The sequence below is a fragment of the Schistocerca piceifrons genome, chromosome 6, assembly GCF_021461385.2.
Source record: "Schistocerca piceifrons isolate TAMUIC-IGC-003096 chromosome 6, iqSchPice1.1, whole genome shotgun sequence".
Lineage (NCBI taxonomy): Eukaryota > Metazoa > Arthropoda > Insecta > Orthoptera > Acrididae > Schistocerca > Schistocerca piceifrons.
This window is the reverse complement of record NC_060143.1, coordinates 291,509,455-291,535,557: the sequence shown is the minus strand read 5'-3', so window position 1 is coordinate 291,535,557 and position 26,103 is coordinate 291,509,455. Positions and strand designations below refer to the sequence as shown.

Sequence of the window (26,103 nt, the reverse complement as noted above, 5' to 3'; positions counted from 1 at the left end):
TGCCAGAACTTTCTGTGCTCCATTTATATAGCACCTAGTGTCAAGTCTGTTTTATATAATAAAAGTATTTAGTTGAACTGAAATTTTTAAAAACCATATTCAGAAAAATAGCCAAAGTCCCAGCAAATGGATGTCAGATTGTCCAAGTTTTAGAGCACATGGTGTTTCAGAATGAATGTCCAGGTTTTAACACTTTGTACCATTTATTATATTCAACTCACAATTATAAATAATACATTAACTGAAAGAATAAATCAAACAGTTTTCCTTTCAACTGCTCAATGCGACCACCGTTCATCACACTGCACACATCGAGGTGAGAGACAAGTTCTTCCCAAACCGTGATCAGTATGTGTGTGTGTGTGTGTGTGTGTGTGTGTGTGTGTGTGTGTGTGTAGTAATTGTTGCAACAGCTACTTCAGTTCTGATTCTAAATTCAAGCAGAGGAGCTGGTAATGGAGGCACATACACATGATCCTATATGAAAACCCAAAGGTGAAAATCACATTGTTGTCAGGTCTGGTGAACTTAGAGTGTATGTGAAATGAGCTCTGTGATCAGGCCCCTTGCAGTGAATCCAGCAGTTGGGTACAACATAGTTTAACCAATCGTGTACTGAGTTATGCCTATTATCTTGCTGCCAAGTAAAGTTCTGTGATTTAGCTTCTTCCAGTTGAGGAAATAGCCACAGTTCTAGCGCATCAAGATAAGAAACACCAGTTACAGTTGCTTCACCAAAAAGGAGAGACCTATAAACTTTCCACCGGGATATGACACAAGAAACATTCAATTTAGGAGGGCCTCATTGGTACTGTACCATGTTGAGGGGATTTGCTGACCCCCAGATGCGCACATTATGTGTGTTCACATTTCCACTTATGTGAAATGTCAATTCATCATTGGAAATGAGACTATCCACAAAATCTGAATCATCATGCAGCAACATTTCGTTCTCAAAGTTGACAAGTAAATCATACTGTGTAGCCTTTAAAGATTGTAACAACTGCAAATGATAAGGATGTATTTGTAAGTGACTCCTTAAGCCTCCATACAGATGTCACTGTAGGTGCTTCTTCAGAACAAGTCTTCCAAACTGATTTCTCAGGGCTATGTGTGAAACTCTTTCTCACTCGTTCATTTTGTTACTAGTAAAGTAGCAGCAAGTGACACAGAAAAATATATGTTCACAAGCTGCGACATGGTCGCGAATAAAAATGTGTGTTGAGTGTTTTTAGTGCAGAAAATTTAATACATCAATATTTTGTAGAAGTTATTGCACTGGTGGCAATTGTCCTTTATGCATTTTACTGTGGTTCAGATAGTGTGATGGAAGTGTGCTGAGCTTACTCATTGTTGTGTGCATGTGCAAATCTCATCCTCCCTGTTGCAACATATAAGGGGTGTTCAAAAAGAAATGAGCCAGAGGCATAATTACAGAAACCAGTACCTGTTTGTTAGAAGTATTGACCCTAGCTGTTGAGACACTTACCCCACTGTGACACAAGGTGGTGAATGGCTGTCTCATAAAATTCCCAGGGCTGCGATGTTAACCAGTTCCTCATGTACAGCTGGATGTTGTCGTCCACATGAGTGCAGGAAAGGTTATGCTGGCTTTCTTCTTTGACCAAGATGGCCCCCTTCTGATTCACTTCCTGCTGCATGGGACAACAGTGAATGCCCAGTATTACTTGCAAACCTTGACCACCCTTCACCAAGCTATCAAATCAAAACAACTGGGCAATCTCACCCGTGGGGTCATTCTGCTCCACAACAGTGCAAAGCCTCATACAGCCAACAAAGTCGCGGCACTCCTACAGAAATTAAAATAGGAGGTTCTCAGCCACCCTCCTTACAGTCCGGACCTCTCTCCCTGCGATTACGTCATTTTTGGTCCCCTTAAAAAGGTTGTGAGGGGCAAACAATTCACCTCGGATGATGTTGTCCAGCTGTATGTGTGGAACTGGTTAACATCGCAGTCCCGGGAATTTCATGAGACAGCCATTCACCGCCTTTTGTCACAGTGGGACAAGTTTCTCAACAGCCAGGGTCGATACTTCTAACACACAGGTACTGGTTTCTGTAATTATGTCTCCGGCTCGTTTCTTTTTGAATGCCTCTTATGCAACAGAGAATGAAAAGCAGCATCAGCCATCATGACAGAGTCTTACAAAGAATACAGGGTGGCACATGATAAGTCACCAATTGAATTTTGATCTTACAACTATACTATTGGGCAATAGCTTTCAAATTGTGCGCTCAACTTGGTGCAGTTCATGGAAATTATGTGAGATGTCGTTGCGAGTTCATCACTTCTGTTGTGGGTCCACCATTTCAGTTGGATGGTTGGACAGAGGACGGTTGACCATTGCAGAAAAGGTGTTACTGTGTTACTGTTCGTGGCTACGAACAGTGTTAGATTGACACAGAGAAGGTTTTGTGCTCATTTCGGCACATGGTGGGCTCCCAGCCCATAGACAATACACAGATTACATAAAAAATTTGAGGGTACTGGATCCGTTCTGGAGTGTCAGCGGCCACATGCACGTACCATACAGTCGCCACAAAATATTGAAGCAGTTTGAGTGGCTTTGACTCTTAGTCCGAGTAAATCAACAGGAAGAGCCAGCGCAGAGTTGGAAATTTCACGCCGATCTGTACAAATAATTATTCAATCTGACCTTCGCTTGTATCCATATAAGATGATTGTGGCACATAAGCTTACTGCAGGAGATAAGGAGTGGAGACTGCAGTTTGCAAAGTGGGCAATCGAGCAAGACCAAGAGGCAGTGCTACACAACACATGGTTTTCTGACAAAGTTTACTTTTACGTGAACCGTGATGTGGACAAACAGAATGTTCGATTCTGGGCACATGAACCTTAGCAAATAATCCACACGAAAGGCACCTACGGGGAGAAAGTGTGTGAGTGGGTTGGGATGTCAAGCCATGGAATCATTGGTCTGTTCTTCTTCGATGCTACAGTAACTGGTGAACACTATTGACACATGCTGCAAAACCAGTTCTTTCCTCAACTCATGGCTTCACACCTTCCACTGCAGACACAGTTGTTCATGCAGGATGGAGTGTGCCCCCATAGTGCCAACGTTGTGCTTCATTTCCTACACAAAAGACGTGGCCTAAGGGTATTGTCAAACAGATTTCCAGAACGTTATGTGGGAGGAGGAATGTGGCCGCCCTGCAGCCCAGACATTAACCCACATGACTTCTTCCTTTGGCGGTTGCTTAAAGAGAACCCAAAAATGCAGTGCAACTTCGAGCCATCATTGTGAAGTTATGCCGCACCATTCCAGAATATTTGTCGGAGAGTTGTCACAAATGCACGTGTGTGACTTGAAGAAGTTGTAAACCAAAATGGCAGTCATATTGAACATGTGATTCATTAGGTTGTATTTCCAAGCTGTATTCTTTACTTCTACATCAATAGATTACAAATCTTGTCAACAACTTATTGTGTGCCTCCCTGTGTGAAGTTAATAGGGTTAAATTACTGAAAAAATTTAAAATTTGTGTTTGTAATATGAAATAATTCTGATTCACCTACAACATAATTGCATACATTTAAATAAGAACTATGTACACATATATTCGATATCATAGCAAGATTATAAACTGATATTATAATTTTTGACAGCTATTCAAACTGACTATTAGTACCCAAAGAAGGATAGTCTTTTAACTTGGTGGTGACGTGTTTATAGAAGTGGCCAAGGTTCTGTCATGCTGCAGTATCAGATTACATGAAATTCTGAAGTCATCTGTCTTCTATTGTAGGCATAATGGAAGGCATTTCCTTGACTGCAGTGTGAGGAAATGTAAGCAAAACTCAAAAGGGCCTCCTCATAATCCTCCTCCAGCAACATCTGATATCATTCCAGTTCTAAGAATCCACATCATGTAGGGTGCTTCAGGGCGTAACAAGTGCTGCATTCATGAACCAAAAGTTCTGATGGTACTTGTTACAGCCATTCTGGACTGATTAGGTTGGTAAAACACTAAGGATATTGCGTAAAGGAAGACTGTGACATTGTCTTCTATGTACAATTTGTTGTTACATTACTAATTTGTTGTTACTTTACTATCAGGATTGCCGGAGAATAAGGTACGTGGAACTCAGTAATAAACCTTCAATACACCAACGTGTGTCTTTTGTTCCAAACAAGATGCATAAAACACAGAAATAACTTAGAATAATCATTAACCAAACAAGTATAGGAAATATATCGACTTGTGAGATATCAGCAAAGTGGCAGACTTACAAAAATGTAGGTAATCACTTGCTTCAGAACCTGGCAATCGTTTCTTCAGAAAAAGAGAGATGGAAAGGCTTTGAGGGAAGATAGTGTACAATGATAAGTTGCTAGATAGAATGGGTAAGGTGGCACAACAGGGCAAGATGAAAGGGACATCAGCAACATTGCTCTATAATGGTTTCCTCGACCCGAGCTACTGGGTGTCTTTGGTGTCTAATTCTTCTAGTATCCTGTTTCTGTCAACTTTTTCCATTCTCTTTTCTTGAATGAATGAACTCTAGGTTCTATAAGTTATGAGTCTCCAAGCCTGTGTTGGTCTGTTAGTTTGCTGCCGTCTGGTAAGTAGATATTACTTTGAGGTGTATTATAGCTTTCCATTGCTGATATAGCAGTAGGTAACACAGCCATATCAATAATTAAGAGAAAAAACTTTACCCCCAGCTAAAATTAAATAGTCTTCATTTTATTTTAGCATTATTGACAAAGTCACTCCCTCAGTGGCTGTTTACTTCATGAGTCATGCTAAATGTCCCTGTTTGACAGAACACAATTTTGTGAGTCAGTTATGTCAACAATACATAGTTATATAATGTACGTATCACATATGTATAAGTATCAGATACACGTCTCGAAATTGATAATGTCTAAATAAAATGAAGACCTTTTAATTGCAGTCAGAGGCAAAGTGTCTTTTCTAAAATCATTTTGAGATTCAGTTATTCTACTTTTTTCATGGTATATGCTGTGGCAACTACATTTGATAATTCAAAACTGTGTGCTGGAATTGATTTGGATACACAGTCATCATTTGCTCTTTCAGAGCACACCTCATGTACCAAGTAGAAAACTACAACTTGCCTCGGGTCTCTCCTCATTTTTTCACTTGTCTGTGGCAAGTTGAAGCTATGCACTCATCCATAAGGTGTGCTCAGGTAATGTAATTGGTAATACATTACCTTTAGGTGTGATCCCCAGTCTGGCACCCAGTTGTGACTTGTCATATATAATCAACATGGATATTATTTGCTTTATCTGTTATTACATTATGGATCATTTATTTCCATATAGTGTAGCACACAGAAATTGTAACAGCAGAAAATGAGAGTGCATTGAATTCAAGTAAAGGCAGTAGCAGCATTTTCATGTATATTCTGTCAGACAAGTGTAGAATTTAGATAATAATTGAGGTGGTTATGGTGCAGTTGAAACTGCCAAAAGGCGGGAATTTAAGGAGATGGGACCTGGATAAACTGAAAGAACCAGAGGTTGTAGAGAGTTTCAGGGAGAGCATAAGGGAACAATTGACAGGAATGGGGGAAAGAAATACAGTAGAAGAAGAATGGGTAGCTTTGAGGGATGAAGTAGTAAAGGCAGCAGAGGATCAAATAGGTAAAAAGACGAGGGCTAGTAGAAATCCTTGGGTAACAGAAGAAATATTGAATTTAATTGATGAAAGGAGAAAATATAAAAATGCAGTAAATGAAGCAGGCAAAAAGGAATACAAACGTCTCAAAAATGAGATCGACAGGAAGTGCAAAATGGCTAAGCAGGGATGGCTGGAGGACAAATGTAAGGATGTAGAGGCTTGTCTCACTAGGGGTAAGATAGATACTGCCTACAGGAAAATTAAAGAGACCTTTGGAGAGAAGAGAACCACTTGTATGAATATCAAGAGCTCAGATGGAAACCCAGTTCTAAGCAAAGAAGGGAAGGCAGAAAGGTGGAAGGAGTATATAGAGGCTTTATACAAGGGCGATGTACTTGAGGACAATATTATGGAAATGGAATAGGATGTAGATGAAGACGAAATGGGAGATAAGATACTGCGTGAAGAGTTTGACAGAGCACTGAAAGACCTGAGTCGAAACAAGGCCCCGGGAGTAGACAACATTCCATTAGAACTACTGATGGCCTTGGGAGAGCCAGTCCTGACAAAACTCTACCATCTGGTGAGCAAGATGTATGAGACAGGCGAAATACCCTCAGACTTCAAGAAGAATATAATAATTCCAATCCCAAAGAAAGCAGGTGTTGACAGATGTGAAAATTACCGAACTATCAGTTTAATAAGTCACAGCTGCAAAATACTAACGCGAATTCTTTACAGACGAATGGAAAAACTGACAGAAGCGGACCTCGGGGAAGATCAGTTTGGATTCCGTAGAAATGTTGGAACACGTGAGGCAGTACTAACCTTACGACTTATCTTAGAAGAAAGATTAAGAAAAGGCAAACCTATGTTTCTAGCATTTGTAGACTTAGAGAAAGCTTTTGACAATGTTAACTGGAATACTCTCTTTCAAATTCTGAAGGTGGCAGGTATTAAATACAGGGAGCGAAAGGCTATTTACAATTTGTACAGAAATCAGATGGCAGTTATAAGAGTCGAGGGGCATGAAAGGGAAGCAGTGGTTGGGAAAAGAGTGAGACATGGTTGTAGCCTCTCCCCGATGTTATTCAATCTGTATATTGAGCAAGCAGTAAAGGAAACAAAAGAAAAATTCGGAGTAGGTATTAAAATTCATGGAGAAGAAGTAAAAACTTTGAGGTTCGCCGATGACATTGTAATTCTGTCAGATACAGCAAAGGACTTGGAAGAGCAGTTGAACGGAATGGACTGTGTCTTGAAAGGAGGATATAAGATGAACATCAACAAAAGCAAAACGAGGATAATGGAATGTAGTCAAATTAAATTGGGTGATGCTGAGGGAATTATATTAGGAAATGAGACACTTAAAGTAGTAAAGGAGTTTTGCTATTTAGGGAGTAAAATAACTGATGATGGTCGAAGTAGAGAGGATATAAAATGTAGACTGGCAATGGCAAGGAAAGCGTTTCTGAAGAAGAGAAATTTGTTAACATCGAGTATAGATTTAAGTGTCAGGAAGTCCTTTCTGAAAGTATTTGTATGGAGTGTAGCCATGTATGGAAGTGAAACATGGACAATAACTAGTTTGGACAAGAAGAGGATAGAAGCTTTCGAAATGTGGTGCTACAGAAGAATGCTGAAGATAAGGTGGGTAGATCACGTAACTAATGAGGAGGTATTGAATAGGATTGGGGAGAAGAGAAGTTTGTGGCACAACTTGACTAGAAGAAGGGATCGGTTGGTAGGGCATGTTTTGAGGCATCAAGGGATCACAAATTTAGCATTGGAGGGCAGCATGGAGGGTAAAAATCATAGAGGGAGACCAAGAGATGAATACACTAAGCAGATTCAGAAGGATGTAGGTTGCAGTAGGTACTGGGAGATGAAGAAGCTTGCACAGGATAGAGTAGCATGGAGAACTGCATCAAACCAGTCTCAGGACTGAAGACCACAACAACAACAACAACAACATGGTGCAGTTAATATGTTAATTCAAGTACTGTTAAGGCACTTTCATCGTAAACATTCTTAATGGCTCACGTTGGATAAAATGCTTTATGAAAATGGTATAGCTACTTTTTGATTGAAAACTTTTCTCTTGGTATAGCTAATTTTCCATCATGGAAGTAAATATTCTTTGTAGCTCTTCTTTCTTGACAAGTGAATGAACATAGTTCTCTTTTTCACCAATCCCACTTCTGTGTTCATTTCTGGTATTCGACCTTAGTTCTTCTTTTTCTTTTCTTCTCTCTCTCTCTGAAGCTGATTTCTGATGTTGAAAGATGTGCTTCAAAAGTGAATTCCTGATGGAACTTAAATGTTAATTTAGTAAGTGAATTCTATTGGCATCTAGTCAGCATTCTTACCCTCTCGTTCTACAAATCTATGATGTAATGTCCTGATTGATCCAAATATGCTGGATCTCTGTTTAAAAACCATGCACTATCAGAGAAGCTGAAATTGAGGATATCGTTTCAGAAGTGCAGACATTGAGCGTTAGAGCCAGAGTACTTCATACTGAACTGGTTTTCTTTTTGTGTGTTGAGTTGGTATAATACTGCTAAAAATTTCTGAGATGGTAAGTCTTAAACAGGAATCATCTGAATTCTGTGCTTCTTTTCATTTCCACAATCTCTATAGTACTGATTGTGATAACTTTATGAACAGACAACATATTGATCCTATTGTTTGGAGAAATGGGGCCGTCTGAGTAAACCTACAGTCACAAACCACTTTGGATGTTGCATGTGCTTCAGTCTGAAATATTGTTGACAGTTCGAGAGGGAGTGATGTGAAATAGCAAATTGTTGAATTTATACACTTTATATGCAGTGTAGACTCCTTGATTATTTGTGTGAACTTCAAACAAATGAGTGTTATATAGATGTTCTTTTCAGATTATTATTATGTAATGTAACTAACATATGTTGTGTTCAGTAATTTGTATTTTCACACAACAGGTCTTGTAACATAAATAATTGCACTTCTGTTGCATTTGTCAACTATGCTCAGTCAAATTTATTTACTATTTCAGGGTTGTGACTATGTTATAGCACTCACTCATATGAGAATGCCAAATGATATTAAACTTGCTGAAGCTGTTGAAGAAATTGATTTGATTCTGGGAGGACATGATCACATTTATGACATTAGACAGGTAAATTAGTTGGATTTTCTTTTGCAAAATAGCTAATACGTGTGTGTGGTTTTATAACAATGTGTTCAGAGGTAACTGAAAAACTTGAGGAACAGCAGAGCAATATTAAGAAAAGTCACTAAATTTAAAGATGTGCAAGATTTTGGAATTATTACAAATTTTTCTTACTTGTCTCAATTGGTGTGGCCAGTCTACATTCTGGTATGATGAACTTACATACAGTTTTAAGGATGATTGTGTAAAACTATTATCTTAAGATATCACAACCAAATAATTCAATAAATTGAGTAACTGGTATCATGTAGGTTTGTCAAACATTTCAAGTGGATGTGAAACTTCTGGATGAAGTTATCCACCTCATGACAATGGCTTCAGCAGAGTTATTTAGGCAATTATTTAAATGAAACTGTGCAACTGTTTTCCTTTAAAAGGAGAATGCTGTTATCATAGACAGTAATTACAAGTATTTGTAAAGGATAAAGAAGTACTGCAACATTGATCAACTTGACTGTTTTCATGTCCCTGACTGAACCCTCTACACCTGGGTACAAAATAGGCCCAGAAATGAGTAACTTATATCATCGGTCTGTCAATCAAGTGATGGGTAATGTACAAGATGATTCTAAATCCCATATACTGAAATGTGCCTTTAACACATTTACTTACTTTGAAGTACTGGTACTTTGTTGGCAGGTGTCTAGCTGCTTGCAACTAAATATACAGGGTGAGTCACCTAACGTTACTGCTGGATATATTTCGTAAACCACATCAAATACTGACGAACCAATTCCACAGACCGAACATGAGGAGAGGGGCTAGTGTAATTGTTTAATACAAACCATACAAAAATGCACGGAAGTATGTTTTTTAACACAAACCTACGTTTTTTTAAATGGAACCACGTTAGTTTTGTTAGCACATCTGAACATAGAAACAAATACATAATCAGTGCCATTTGTTGCATTGTAAAATGTTAATTACATCCGGAGATATTGTAACCTAAAGTTGACGCTTGAAACCTCCGACGTTCAGTTGCGTGTTGCAACAAACACGGCCAAGGTCGGCGAGCAGCATCTGCAGGGACATGTTTATGATGACGACCGTGTTTACAAGTGTGGCTGTAGTGCACTGTTGTGGTTTGGTCTAGCTGTCGCAGTGTCTACATGTAGCGCTTGCTGCTATTGTTATTCTGCATTCGTCTCCACACGCAGACCAACTGTAGTACACCGTGTTACCAGACGTCTGTGATAGTGTAGTGTTTTGGGAACTGTGACCATGTTGTATTCGAACTCTGAAAAGGCGGAGATGATACTCATATATGGCGAGTGTCGACGAAATGCAGCTGAAGCCTGCAGGGTGTATGCAGAACGGTACCCGGACAGAGAGCATCCAACATGTCGTACATTGCAAAACATCTACCGCCAACTGTATGCAACAGGTATGGTCATAGCACGCAAACGGGTCCGTAACAGGCCCGTCACGGGAGAAGTGGGTGCAGTTGGTGTGTTAGCTGCTGTTGCCATGAACCCACACATGAGTACACGGGACATTGCGAGAGCCGGTGGACTGAGTCAAAGTAGTGTCATGCACATACTGCATCGTCAGTGCTTTCACCCGTTTCATGTGTCGCTACATCAGCAATTACACGGTGATGACTTTAATCATTGAGTGCAATTCTGTCAATGGGCATTAACAGAGAATGCGTTGCAGTTCTACCTGTTTACCGATGAAGCGGGTTTCACAAACCATGGGGCAGTGAATCTACGGAACATGCATTACTGGTCCGTGGACAATCCTCGCTGGCTCAGACAGGTAGAGCGACAGCGACTGTGGACTGTAAATGTATGGTGCGGAATCATTGGCGACCACCTCATTGGTCCTCATTTCATTGCAGGGGCCCAAACAGCTGCAACATACATCGCGTTTCTACAGAATGATCTGCCAACGTTGCTCGAAAATGTCCCACTGGAAACGCGTCGATGTATGTGGTATCAGCATGATGGTGCACCTGCACATTCCGCAATTAACACTAGGCTGACCCTTGACAGGATGTTCGACGGGCGTTTCATAGGACATGGAGGACGCATAAATTGGCCAGCCCGTTCTCCTGATCTTACACCTCTGGACTTCTTTCTGTGGGGTACATTAAAGGAGAATGTGTACCGTGATGTGCCTACAACCCCAAAGGATATGAAACAACGTATTGTGGCAGCCTGCGACGACATTACAGCAGATGTACTGCAGCGTGTACGACATTCATTACGCCAGAGATTTCAGTTGTGTGCAGCAAATGATGGCCACCACATTGAACATCTATTGGCCTGACATGTCGGGACACACTCTATTTCACTCCGTAATTGAAAACGGAAACCACGTGTGTACATGTACCTCACCCCTCATGGTAATGTACATGTGCGTCAGTGAAAAAGACCAATAAAAAGGTGTTAGTATGTGGACGTAATGTGCTGTTCCAGTCTCTTCTGTACCTAAGGTCCATCACCGTTCCCTTTGGATCCCTACGTAATTCGGTGCTCACCGATACACACGATCGAACAGCGGAGGAGTGGTACTCAAGCGTCAACTTTAGGTTACAATATCTCTGGATGCAACAAACGGCACTGATTACGTATTTGTTTATATGTTCAGATGTGCTAACAAAACTAACGGAGTTCCATTTAAAAAGAGTAGATTTGTGTTAAAAAACATACTTCCGTGCATTTCTTTATGGTTTGTATTAACCAGTTACACTAGCCCCTCTCCTCACGTTCGGTCTCTGGAATCGATTCGTCGGTATTTGATGTGGTTTACGAAATATATCCAGCGGTAATGTTAGGTGACTCACCCTGTATATTTTGGAATATTACTGCCTGAAATCCTAAAGACATACAAATTGAAACATATATAACACACTATGGATTGAATTCCAACAATATGGAAAGGATAGATTGCTACTCACCACATAGAGGAGGCATTGAGCCACAGACAGAAACAATGGAAAAGAAAGCTAGAAATATTTGAGCTTTTGGACAAAGTCTTTCCTCAGAAGTAGACCTCTCACACTTTTACACAACTCACTCAACACACGGCTACTATTTATGGGTGTTAAGGTCTGACTGACTGTCTGACGTGTGCATGTGGAAGGTGTTGGTAAGGAGGAGGCATGTGGCGAGGGAGAGGGGATATACTAGGATAGAGAGGGGATATACTAGGGTTAATGTGGGGGAAGATGCTGCTGCTGCCTGTGGGAGTGTGCAGGGATGTGGTGTGGACAGGACAGGGCTGCTATAATCCGTTCATCATAATTAAAGACAAGAATGATGAAAATTCCTGACTTAACCACAGGGTAATTTTTCTGCATAAGCTGTGTGTAACATAAGAGAGTATTGAAGGATTTCACCAAACAGTTAAATACTGAACCCACTGAAGGTATTACTTACAGTTAGTCGTCTATTAATCTCTAAGCTCCTTCCTTATCCGAACCCAAGAAATACATTTGAGTTCTGGAAGTGTCACCTGCTACGTTGATAACGAGCCTGTCAACAACAGAATCCATGAAGCCAACCAGGCGCAGCATTTTCTCTTCTTCTTTTATGATGAGCCACTCCATATCCTGTCAGTGTTTGGCAGAGACGTGTGAATAAGCTGCGTGCATTAGTTCCAATTCGTCTGACAGCTTAACAGTCTTGTTACTTCTCGGACCAAATCTTGCAGCTTGGTTCCAGATCAGTTCTGTTGGGTTCATATTGTAATGGTACAGTGGCAAATGTAAAGATGCAGAATTTGTACGATGTGCTTGATGCTGTGAAAATGATTATTTTTCATATTTCTACAATACTTATCTACCTCTGTGGTATTAAACGATGGACACAGTCCAAATAAAGAGGATTTGGTTTTTCATTTTCGTCTTAAAAAATTAAATTGTTATGTTTTCTTAATTTAAACAACTTTTATGAACAGTCTTTCATAAAACATCGATAATTAATAATTTGTATTTGAAATGAAAACAGGAACTTCATGTCCAATATGTAATTAGAAACAAGAAGAAGTGCATTATTCATAAAAAAATTATGATGGAGTTTTATAATTACGAGATGTAGGTATTTCAATTCAAACGATAAAAAAAAAAAAGATATCGGGGAGATACTAACCAACGCACAAGTAACCACGTTTAGTTCACATTCCCTTATGCTACTGACTGCACCGCACATTTAATGTGGATTTTATTATCAACTGCAGTATAACGGTTTGGAAAACTGTGAAAGCCGATTATCTCCATAAATTTATGAAAAACATTAAGAGCAGCCTATTTCTTGGCACTTTTTAACAGTGTTCCACGTGCGTGTTTCATTACGGAACAGTGTCAGTTAGACCATCAGCAAGAGCAGTCCTGCTAGTTCCTGCTACTAATAAGACGAGTACACCATTCGTTTGTTACATATTTTTAGGAGCTTCAAACAGGAGTGACTTATTTTCAGTTATCTGGGTAGTTACTAGTTTATTTTTGTAATTTCTTGCAAGTTTGAGTGCTTACTAGGCACAACCTTTTATTTGAATAGCTGTGTAGTGTACAGTACTGCCATTGCTATTGACCCTCGTATCGTACAGGCTTTTGTTTGTTTGGTTAGAACAGCTCAGTGTCAGTTAGACCATCAGTGAGAGCAGCACTGCTAGTTCCTGCTACTAATAAGGCGAGTACATAGTTTGCTTGTTACATATTTTTACGAGCTTCAAACAGGAGCGAGTGCAGTAATGGATAGGAACTGTAATTGTTGTGTACAGATGCGAGCTGAGTTGGTGACCCTTCGCTCACAGCTCCAGGCTGCTTTGGATTCCGTCACACAGCTTTAGGCTGCTGCCAAGGGGCGTCACTGTGGGGGATCAAACTCGGGGATACGAGGGACGTCGAGCACGTCCCATGTGTCCTCCGATCAGTCCACTGCTGTGGCCGCCCCGGGTACTGCCTGCACTGAGGTTGATCCCTCACCTGTGGTCGAGTGGGAGATCATTCCAAAGTCTGCCAGGCAGCGAAAAACTGGGCCAATTGGCCAATTGTAGGGCCTCCCCCGTTCGTTTGACGAACAGGTTTCAGGCGTTATCTGTGGCTGACGATGTCTCTGAGCTGGATGCAGTCGTCCACCCTGTTCCAGAAGAAGCGTCTCGACCCGCAAAGTCTGGGCATTCACAGAGGATGGGTTTGCTGGTAGTTGGGAGCTCCAACGTTAGGCGCGTAATGGGGCCGCTTAGGAACATGGCTGCCATGGAGGGAAAGGAAGCCAGTGTGCACTCCATGTGCATTCTGGGGGGAGTCATTCCGGATGTGGAAAGGGTGCTTCTGGATGCCATGAAGAGTACAGGGTGCAGCCAACTGCAGGTGGTGGCTCATGTCGGTACCAATGACGTGTGTCGCTTTGGTTGGAGCAGATTCTGTCTGGTTTCGGGCGGCTAGCGGAAATGGTAAAGACTGCCAGTCTTGCTTCCGAGCTCACCATCTGCAGCATCGTTGATAGAACTGACTGTGGTCCTTTGGTGCAGAGCCAAATGGAGGGTCTGAATCAGAGGCTCAGGCGGTTCTGTGACCATGTAGGCCGCAAATTCCTTGACTTGTGCCATCAGGTGGTGGGTTTCCTGGTTCCGATTAATAGGTCAGGAGTCCACTACAAACAGGAGGTGGCTACACCGGTAGTAGGGGCTGTGTGGAAGGGACTGGATGGTATTTTAGGTTAGAGGGTCTCAAGGAACCACAGAAGGGATGTCCATCTAAAAGTGGCAGGTAAAACACAGTAAGTTGGATGAAGAAATGACTGGTATTGTAGTTGTGAATTGTCGTAGCTGTGTTGGGAAAGAACCAGAGCTCCAAGCCCTAATAGAAAGCACTGAACCTCAAATAGTTGTAGGTACAGAGAGCTGGCTAAGCCGGAAATATGTTCAGCTAAAATTTTTTCAAACGATCTAACAGCTTTCAGAAAGGATGGATTAAATACAGTTGGTGGTGGAGTATTTATTGCTGTCCGAGGTAGTTTACCTTGTAGCGAAACTGAAGTAGATAGTTCATGTGAAATAGTGTGGGTAGAGGTTATACGTGACAATTGGACTAAACTATTAATTGGATCATTTTACCGACCCCCTCGACTCAGAAGATATAGTTGCTGAACAGTTCAAAGAAAACTTGAGTCTCATTTCAAATAAGTACCTTGTTCATACAATTATAGTCAGTGGTGACTTCAATCTACCCTCGATGTGCTGGAAAAATTATATGTTTAAAGCCGGCGGCAGGCATAAAATGTCATCCGAAATTGTACTGAATGCTTTCTTAGAGAATTATTTTGAACAATTAGTTCATGAGCCCACTCGAAGCGTAAATGGTTGTTAAAGCATACTTTACCTTTTAGCAACAAATAATCCTGGACAAATAGTGAGTATTGTGATGAATACAGGGATTAGCGACCACAAGGCAGTTGCTGCTAGGCTGCATACCGTAACACCTACAACCATCAAAAAGAAACGCAAAGTATATCTATTTAAAAAAGCTGATAAAAATGCTCTTAACATGTTTTTAAGAGACAGTCTTCACTCCTCCCAATCTGATCATGTAAGTGTAGAAAAGTTGTGGAATGTTTTCAAAGAGAGAGTATTGACAGAAATTGAGAGATATATACCACATAAATTAATAAGTGATGGTACTGATCCCCCATGGTACACAAAACGGGTCAGATCATTGTTGCAGAAGCAAAGAAAAAAGGGTGTCAAATTTAAAAGAACGCAAAATCCCCAAGATTGGCAAAGTTTTACAGAAGTTCGAAATACGGCACGTACTTCAATGCGAGATGCTTTTAATAATTTCCACAATGAAATTCTGTCTCGAAATCTGTCAAAAAACCCAAAGAGATTCTGGTCATACATAAAGCACACCAGTGGCAAGACGCAATTAATACATTCACTGCGCGATAACACCGGTGCAGTCACTGATGACAGTGCCAATAAAGCAGATTTATTGAACATGGTTTTCTGAAACGCTTTCACCAAAGAAGACAAAGTTAATTTTCCTGAATTCCAATCAAGAACAATTGCCAAGATGAGAAACTTAGAAGTAGATATCCTCGGAGTAATGAAGCAGCTTAAATCAATTAATAAAGGCAATGCCCTCGGTCCAGATTGTATACCAGTCAGATTCCTCTCAGAGTATGCTGATAAAATAGCTCCATATTTAGCAATTACATACAACCACTCGCTCACAGAAGGATCTGTACCTAAAGACTGGAAAATTGCTCAAGTCAATACAAATACCCAAAAAGGGAAGTAGGAGTAATCCACTGAATTACAGGCCTATATCACTAACATCAATTTGCAGTAGGGTTTTGGAACACATACTGTATTATGAAGTACCTCGAAGAAAACGATTTATTGACACGTAGTCAGCACGGTTTCCCAAAATATTGTTCTTGTGAAACACAACTAGCTCTTTATACTCATGAAGTAATAAGTGCTATCGACAGGGGATGTGAAATTAATTCCATATTTTTGGATTTCCAGAATGTTTTCGACACCGTTCCTCACAAGCGTCTTCTAACCCAACTGCATGCATACGGAGTATTGCCGCAGTTGTGCAACTGGATTTGTGATTTCCTGTCAGAAAGGTTAAGGTTCGTAGTAATAGACAGAAAGTCATCGAGTAAAACAGAAGTAATATCCAGCATTCGCCAAGGAAGTGATATAGGCCCTCTATTGTTCCTGATCCATATTAACGACATAGGAGACAATCTGAGTAGCTGTCTTATATTGTTCGAAGATGATGCTGTCATTTACCATCTTGTAAAGTCATCAGATGATCAAAACGATTTAGATAAGATATCTGTATGGTGCGAAAAGTGGCAGTTGACCCTGAATAAGGAAAAGTGTAAAGTTATTCACATGAGTACTAAAAGAAATGAGCTAAATTTCGATTACGTGATAAGTCACACAAATCTGAAGGCTGTAAATTCAACTAAATACTTAGGGATTACAATTACAAATAACCTAAATTGGAACGATCACATAGATAATATTGTGGGTAGAGCAAACCAAAGATTGTGATTCATTGGCAGAACACTCAGAAGGTGCAACAGGTCTACTAAAGAGACTGCTTACACCACACTTGTCTGCCCTATTGTGGAGTATTGCTGTGCGGTGTGGGATCCGCATCAGGTGGGACTGACGGATGACATCGAAAAAGTACAAAGAAGGGCAGCTCGTTTTGTATTATTGCAAAATAGGGGAGATAGTGTCACAGACATGATATGTGAATTGGAGTAGCAATCATTAAAACAAAGTTGTTTTTCGTTGCGATAGGATCTTCTCATGAAATTTCAATCACCAGTTTTCTCCTCCGATTGTGAAAACATTCTGTTGGCACCCACCTACATAGGGAGAAATGATCATCATGATAAAATAAGAGAAATCAGGGCTCACACAGAAAAATTTAAGTGCTCGTTTTTTTCCATTTGCCGTTCGAGATTGGAACGGTAGAGAGACAGCTTGAAGGTGGTTCATTGAACCCTCTGCCAGGCACTTTATTGTGAAAAACAGAGTAATCACGTAGATGTAGAAAGCTGCCTCAGCCGATTAAGAAAAATGTTGATGGCTGTTAATACTTTTGAATATCTTAAAGTTTCATTTAACGCAACTTGGTAATAATATATCTAATACATAAGTAGGACCTACTTTTAGGAGCTACTTTCAAGAGCATAACAACACCAGTGTACGTGTGCTATGGCTTCTGACCAATCATTACATTTGTGTTTGTTTACATCATGTTTATTCTTATGATGAATGGATTATAGGTGCAGCATGGAGTTGCTGTGTTGGGGTGGAGGAAGAGGGGGAAAGGGAGGGGGGAGAAGTAGAGAAGAGAAAAGAACTTGTAGGTGGATTGGTGGGATGGGAGGGTGTTTGTAGACTGTAATGGGAGCAGGGAAGGGGATAGACTGGTAGAAGACAGGGATTAACAAAGGTTGAGGCCAGGGGGATATGGGAGCGATGGATATGTTGTAGGAAGAATTTCCACCTGTGGAATTCAGGAAAGCTGATGTTGGTGGGAAGAATCTAGATGGCACTGGCTATAAAGGGATCATTAACATCGTAACAATGAAGCACATCATGTTGGGCTGCATGTTCAGCAAGTGGGTGGTCCAGCTCTTGGCCACAGTTTGGTGGTGCCCATTTATGCAGACAGAGGGCTGTTAATAGTCATGTACACATAGAATACGGCACAGAGGTTGCAGCTAAGTTGGTAGATTGCATGGGTGCTTTCGCAGTTGGTCCTATCTTGTATGGAGTAGAAGATACCATATTCACCTGATTATAAGACAAGGTATTTTTCCAAATTCATTATTTGAAAAATATGGGGTTGCCTTATATTCACAGATTAAACTATTGCTGCTGAGGTCAATGGTTTTTACATTGCTTAATGGATTAATATGGGGGCCTTCTTACATTTACAGTTCAAGCTTTGGGTGTTATACAAATTTCTTGTGGTCAATCCCAAGGGGAACAACTTAGCAAACAATGCCTGTGGTCAAATAGGCTAGAGATTTCTCAGTACGCTGAAGCACTCGATACAGTATTGATCTTGCTCAAACAATCGTGCATCATTTGACTCGCGACACCAGCAGAAGGGATATGCGAGATACTACAAAGTAGAGACTACAGTAACTAATACTCTGTTTAAAAATTGACAATTTTGTGAAACATAAGAGCAAATAGCTTCAAATTCTGTCAGCTTACAAACTTTAATTGTATTTGAACAGGTTTGCAATAAAAGTTCTCTCACACATACACATACATTTATGCTGCTTTTTAAGTAAAGGTGAAATTCAAAGGTGAACATCTTGTCCTTGAAAACCCATTGCTGGATTCTGAACCCAAGTCAATATTTTATTTGTAATGATTTACCAAGTGAGATGCAAATGGGAAGTTCAGGTGCTGTTCATGTATTATACCAGGAAAAAATGTACCAGCTTTTAATCAGCTTCAGAACAAGGTGATTACATTCAGATGAAATGAGAAAAAAATTAATCCAGAATTATATGTCTAAAACATGAAATAAATCACATTAAACTGACTGCAGTTGTAGAATAAATTACTTCATGCAGTAGAACCAACAGACATCACTGCATCGCGGGATGAGCGAAAGTTTGAGAATCGAACTGAATCATGACTACAATCTTCTATTGACGTACTGCTTGCTGTTGGTACATAATGAGCTGCACCCTCACAGTTGATCAAACATGGCATATGGAATGTTGGAGGGGACACAGTGACACCAGTTTGGCTGTGAACTTGGATAAGTGCGAGGAGGGGAGTAATGAATGGGCAGAAATTATGTCAAGTTGCTGACTGTGGGAATGTATACTGTGTACTTTGGATTTTTATGAACAACCAGCATGTTTAAACTGCAGTTTATCAGAATCCAGTTGCATTCAGAATCGAATTGCTTTAAAATTGGACAAATACTCAACAGTAGCATAAATACCGTATTTACTCGAATCTAAGCCGCACTTTTTTTTGTAATCCAAAAAACCGCCTGCGGCTTAGAATCGAGTGCAAAGGAAGTGGAAGTTCTGAAAAATGTTGGTAGGCGCCGAGACAACTAACTTCTGCCGTCGAATATATGTAGCGCTACACAGGCATGCTTTGTAGGCACAAAGATAAATACTGGCGCCAAAACCACTGCGTCAGTAAATAAATAAAAAAAGGGGGTGGAAGACGAGCTTTTTTTCTCTGCCCTGAGTTTCGACCACTGCATTTTCATACATTACCCAACGAAGCAAATACAAATTCCGTATTGTTCATCTTCGAATGTAGCAGAATTTCAATGTACTACGAAAATCCGACTGGCAAGACTGTTTGGGATGCTTGTCAATATGGCCAACTCTACGTTCTGAATTTTTTCCTGCCCGGTGAGAAGAGATGGTTACTAATAGGAACCTGACGAAATGTGAATCACATGCAGTATTCTCTTCACCATAAGAATAATACGAATATAAACATTTTGTCATGTATTCTTTCGTGTTTGCTGCTATCTCATTTAAATCCTGTCTGCCTAATAAACTACAAAAATAGAGTGAGACAACAGCAAATGCGGAAGAATATACATATCGTGTCATGTTTATCTTCGTATTATTCTTATGCCTAATAGTGATACAGTCAGAAACAAAGCACGGCAACTGACTAGATTTTAAATCTAAGATGACTCTAATTTCTGTGCAGAATTTGATGTACTAAAGAAGCGGCCGCAAAGATTTTCAAACGGAGAAAAATTTTCGCCTAACTCTCAATCAGAACATGTTCCATCATACGCAGTCTATTATTTGGTTCTTGTTGATCATTATCACAGAAAGCAGCAGTGTAAGTAACAACAAATAGCAGTCTCTTGCCTTTGTTTCGCTAATGAGACGATTCCTCTTTTTTTAATTGTAAGCGACGGTAGCGTGCACGAAGGCAAGCCATGCCGCGAGCGGCGACAGGCTGTAAACACGCACTATCAGAATGCGACAGTACAGTATTGCATTTTCAGCTTAGAGTGACGTAAACACCTATAACAAAGAAAACGGCACTTATCAGATCAAAGCAAAATAAGCAAAGGAAGGGTACCCGTATAAATACGGACGGAGCGCCTGACGCATAGCAATGGCTACCTGGTAAAGCTTAACTGCTAAGCTTACGACTCGAACCAAACTACTGTAGCTGTATTGTCATTCATTCGACCTAAATTGTGTCTCATATTACAATGGACCAACTTTGTTTCGATTTGGAAGTGCGGCCTAAAACTTTTCTCTCCCCTTGAATTTCGAGTCTCAAATTTCATGTGCGGCTTAGATTCGGGAATTTTTTTTTTTTTTTTTTTTCTTTTATTTTGAGTCTCATTTTTCAGGTGCAGCTTAGATTCGAGTGCGGCTTAGATTCGAGTAAATACGGTATCTGCAGGAGATACTAAAAGTCTAGGTTGGGGCGAGTGCTGTACTTATATGTTTTGTGCAGCATTGTTGTCAATGAACACTGTGAGGTATGATGGGTACAATAGGGGGAATATTATCAGCTGCTTGTTCTACACAGCCAATGAGAGATTGGCAAACAAAAGACTATAACATTCTCATGTCAGTGTAAAAGTGAAATCTGCTATGAGTTCAGAAAAAACAGCTGTGTACTCTGGTCCCACCATATCCACAACCTTAGAAATCGCAACATATTCAAAAGAAGCAAACAAATATTTGGGCCAAGATGGGCAAAGATGTAAGTTCCACAGCTATCTTGTTAGAATGATAATGATGATGATGATGATTATGATTAAAAATATTGATACCACATGTGACAGGCTAAGTAAAGGAAAAAGCCACTGAAGATAAAATTTAAGTTAAACAATTTCTTTTACTTTTAAATTTTATTTCTCCTTGTATTATGAAAATGTAGACAGTCAATAAATGGAGTTTTAGAATATGTGTAATGTTAACCATTTAGGCAGATAACCTTACATTGGTAAAAGTTGTACATTTGATTTGTCAGAATATGTTAAAATATAATTTTTTGTCAAGGAGCCTCTTAAAATGAAGGGGTGTCTTATATTCAGAGTCGTGTTATACTCTGGTAAATACAGTACCAGTGACAGGAGTGGAATAGGTTGTAGTGAGAGGATGTATGAGGCAGGTCTTGCATGTGGATCTGTTGCAGGAATATGAACCATAATGCAAGGGGTTGGGAGCGAGAGTAGAGTAGGAGTGAAGATTGCATAGGTTGGGTTGGCAGCAGAACATCACTGTGGGAGGAGTGGGAAAGATATTTCTCATTTCAGAGTGGGATGAGAGGTACTCAAATTCCTGGCAAAGAATGTGATTCGGTTGCCCCAATCTTGGATGGTCCTAAGTCACAAGAACATTGCTGCTCTGTGGCCAGGCTATGGGTATGTGGGAGATTGTAGGTGACTAGTGAGACAAGCACAGGAGATACGTTTTTGGACAAGGTTGGGAGGGTAATTTCGGTCTGTGAAGGCCTCAGTGCAGCCCTAGTCATTTCTGGGGAGGAACTGGTCATCACTACAAATGCGATAGCCATTGGTGGCTAGATTTTATGGAAGAAGATTATTAGTGTGTAATGGGTGGCAGCTGTTGAAGTGAAGGCATTGTATGTGGTTGGTAGGTAAGATGTGGATGATGGTACTGATGTAGTCTTATTTCAGGTGGAGTTCAATATCATAGAAGGTGGCTTGTTGGGTTGAGGAGCACCAGATGAAGCAAATGCAGGAGGTGTTGAGGCTCTAGAGGAATGTGGATAAGGTGTCCTTACTCTCGGCTCAGATCATAATAATGTCATCAATGAATCTGAACTATGTGAGGGGTTTTGGATTGTGGGTGGCTAGGGAGGATTCCTCTATATGGCCCAATGAATAAGTTAGTACAGGATGTACCATGTGATTGCCCATTGCTGTGCCACAGGTTTGTTTGTAGGTGATGCTTTCAAAGGAGAATAATTATGGATGAGGATATAGTTGGTCATAAATTAATAACCACTACAAGATCATCCATCAAATCTCCTTTGGATCCTCTAATAGCTGCAAAACTGAGCCTTCCTGACCTACCACATTTACCACACCCTGAGAAACCCTCTCCTGCCACCCTAGAGATCCCAGATCCTAAACAGACCTACAACTCAGTTATGAAAGTGTCCTCCAAAAGCCTCAGTGTCACAGAAGCATCAGTTCTTCCAAAGGCCTTACTTTTTTCCTCATTCTCAACCATGTTGGACTTGTTAAAGACATGCTCTCCTTCTTCTGGTCCCTACAGTGGAAACTCTCTTTCACTACTAATCCTAGCAACCAGATTTAATCTACAACCAATACTGAACCCTGCCTCACTCAGTATAATCCTCCATCCAACTGTGATCCACCCCCCACTGCTCCCAACTCACCCCCTGTTAATTTTCCAGAATTTCCTAATATTGAAACTTTCCTCACCTTCATATCCAAATCCCTCAGCATAGAAAAGACACTCTCAATTTCCTCCACTGACACTCCACAGTTCCTGTTCCTTTATCTCCCTGCTTGTCACTGTTGATGTCACCTCCCTCTACATTAACATCCCCAATGCCCATCACCTTCCTGGTATTGAACAGTAGCTTTTGCTCCTCACGGGTTTGGGGCTAGAATAGACCTGAGGTATTCCTGCTTGTCATAGGAGGCAACTGAAAGGAGTCTCCTGCTTTTCAGCTTAATAAATTTTAGTCCCCTTTTAGGGTTTGAATTCCATCTTTCAAAATTCTATAGAAGTGTGGGCCATTTGGGGAAAGACGCCTTGCATGGTGCATCATCTACCCATTGTGTGCTGATACTGTCTGTACCTGTTATTGTAATGGAAATATAATTGTACCCATAATCCAGGCTTTTGGGCAAGGACGCCTTGCAGAGTGCATAATTTACATCAATTGTGCACTGTCATCTACTGCATCCACAATAATAATGGATCCTTCATTTGCATCCAGCATGATAGCCAGTCCGTCATGTACCCTTGTGGTACCCTGACAACACAGGGATCGTGCTGCTGATGCCTGCACTGCAAACTCTCCAAGTATGCCAAGGAGTAGATGCCCGTATACCTGGGGCATTGGGATTCCTGGCAATGGCCATCCTGCCAGGTGGCCTTTGCTGTGGCTGGGTGGCACCTGTGGGGAGAGTGCCGGGTCAGAGTGGGTGGCATCAGGGCAGATGACCTGCAGTGAAGCGGATGAAGTTGTTCGACGCTGGTGTCAAATGGCCCCAGCAGTCTCTAAGAGATATAAGGTGCAATATAATGCTGAGAGATACGATCCCGATTCGTTCCCTTCCCTGACTACACCATGGGAGGAACGTAGGGTTAAAGGTCAAGTAGAGTAGGAAAAGGGAGAGAAGGAAACATAGTAGATGAATATGGATTGGGGGGGAAGAAATGAAAGAGGAAGCTGCCTTGTAGAATTTTGCACAGATCATAACTTAATCATAGCTAACACTTGGTTCAAGAATCATGAAAGAAGGTTGTATACCTGGAAGAATCCTGGAGATACTAAAAGGTATCAGATAGATTACATAATGGTAAGACAGAGATTTAGGAACCAGGTTTTAAATTGTAAGACATTTCCAGGGGCAGATGTGGATTCTGACCACAATCTATTGGTTATGAACTACAGATTGAAACTGAAGAAACTGCAAAAAGGCGGGAATTTAAGGAGATGGGACCTGGATAAACTGAAAGAACCAGAGGTTGTACAGAGTTTCAGGGAGAGCATAAGGGAACAATTGACAGGAATGGGGGAAAAGAAATACAGTAGAAGAAGAATGGGTAGCTCTGAGGGATGAAGTAGTGAAGGCAGCAGAGGATCAAGTAGGCAAAAAGACGAGGGCTAATAGAAATCCTTGGGTAACAGAAGAAATATTGAATTTAATTGATCAAAAGAGAAAATATAAAAATGCAGTAAATGAAGCAGGCAAAAAGGAATACAAACGTCTCAAAAATGAGATCGACAGGAGGTGCAAAATGGCTAAGCAGGGATGGCTAGAGGACAAATGTAAGGATGTAGAGGCTTGTCTCACTAGGGGTAAGATAGATACTGCCTACAGGAAAATTAAAGAGACCTTTGGAGAGAAGAGAACCACTTGTATGAATATCAAGAGCTCGATGGCAACCCAGTTCTAAGCAAAGAAGGGAAGGCAGAAAGGTGGAAGGAGTATATAGAGGGTTTATACAAGGGCGATGTACTTGAGGACAATATTATGGAAATGGAAGAGGATGTAGATGAAGACGAAATGGGAGATAAGATACTGCGTGAAGAGTTTGACAGAGCACTGAAAGACCTGAGTCGAAACAAGGCCCCGGGAGTAGACAACATTCCATTAGAACTACTGATGGCCTTGGGAGAGCCAGTCATGACAAAACTCTACCATCTGGTGAGCAAGATGTATGAGACAGGCGAAATACCCTCAGACTTCAAGAAGAATATAATAATTCCAATCCCAAAGAAAGCAGGTGTTGACAGATGTGAAAATTACCGAACTGTCAGTTTAATAAGTCACAGCTGCAAAATACTAATGCAAATTCTTTACAGACGAATGGAAAAACTGGTAGAAGCGGACCTCGGGGAAGATCAGTTTGGATTCCGTAGAAATGTTGGAACACGTGAGGCAATACTAACCATACAACTTATCTTAGAAGAAAGATTAAGGAAAGGCAAACCTACGTTTCTAGCATTTGTAGACTTAGAGAAAGCTTTTGACAATGTTAACTGGAATACTCTCTTTCAAATTCTGAAGGTGGCAGGGGTAAAATAAAGGGAGCGAAAGGCTATTTACAATTTGTACAGAAACCAGATGGCAGTTACCTGTGTAAGAGTCGAGGGGCATGAAAGGGAAGCAGTGGTTGGGAAAGGAGTGAGACAGGGTTGTAGCCTCTCCCCGATGTTATTCAATCTGTATATTGAGCAAGCAGTAAAGGAAACAAAAGAAAAATTCAGAGTAGGTATTAAAATCCATGGAGAAGAAATAAAAACTTTGAGGTTCGCCGATGACATTGTAATTCTGTCAGAGACAGCAAAGGACTTGGAAGAGCAACTGAACGGAATGGACAGTGTCTTGAAAGGAGGATATAAGATGAACATCAACAAAAGCAAAACGAGGATAATGGAATGTACTCAAATTAAGTCGGGTGATGCTGAGGGAATTAGATTAGGAAATGAGACACTTAAAGTAGTAGATGAGTTTTGCTATTTGGGGAGCAAAGTAACTGATGATGGTCGAAGTAGAGAGGATATAAAATGCAGACTGGTAATGGCAAGGAAATCGTTTCTGAAGAAGAGAAATTTGTTAACATCGAGTATAGATTTAAGTGTCAGGAAGTCGTTTCTGAAAGTATTTGTATGGAAGTGTAACATGGACGATAACCAGTTTGGACAAGAAGAGAATAGAAGCTTTCGAAATGTGGTGCTACAGAAGAATGCTGAAGAAAAGGTGGGTAGATCACATAACTAATGGGGAGGTATTGAATAGGATTGGGGAGAAGAGAAGTTTGCGGCACAACTTGACTAGAAGAAGGGATCGGTTGGTAGGACATGTTTTGAGGCATCAAGGGATCACAAATTTAGCATTGGAGGGCAGCGTGGAGGGTAAAAATCGTAGAGGGAGACCAAGAGATCAATACACTAAGCAGATCCAGAAGGATGTAGGTTGCAGTAGGTACTGGGAGATGAAGAAGCTTGCACAGGATAGAGTAGCATGGATAGCTGCATCAAACCAGTCTCAGGACTGAAGACCACAA

At 40.7% G+C, this 26,103-nt stretch overlaps 1 protein-coding gene across 4 annotated transcripts in view; it reads left to right on the top strand.

The window, feature by feature from the left end:
• The window catches only part of LOC124803023 (trifunctional nucleotide phosphoesterase protein YfkN), a 210,069-nt gene that overhangs the window by 100,710 nt on the left and 83,256 nt on the right, over window positions 1–26,103 (top strand). For all 4 annotated transcript variants that reach the window (XM_047264135.1, XM_047264132.1, XM_047264133.1 and 1 more), the window contains one exon: window positions 8,675–8,797. In XM_047264135.1, the coding sequence (XP_047120091.1) occupies window positions 8,675–8,797 (123 nt within the window). The remainder of the gene's footprint in view (window positions 1–8,674; window positions 8,798–26,103) is intronic.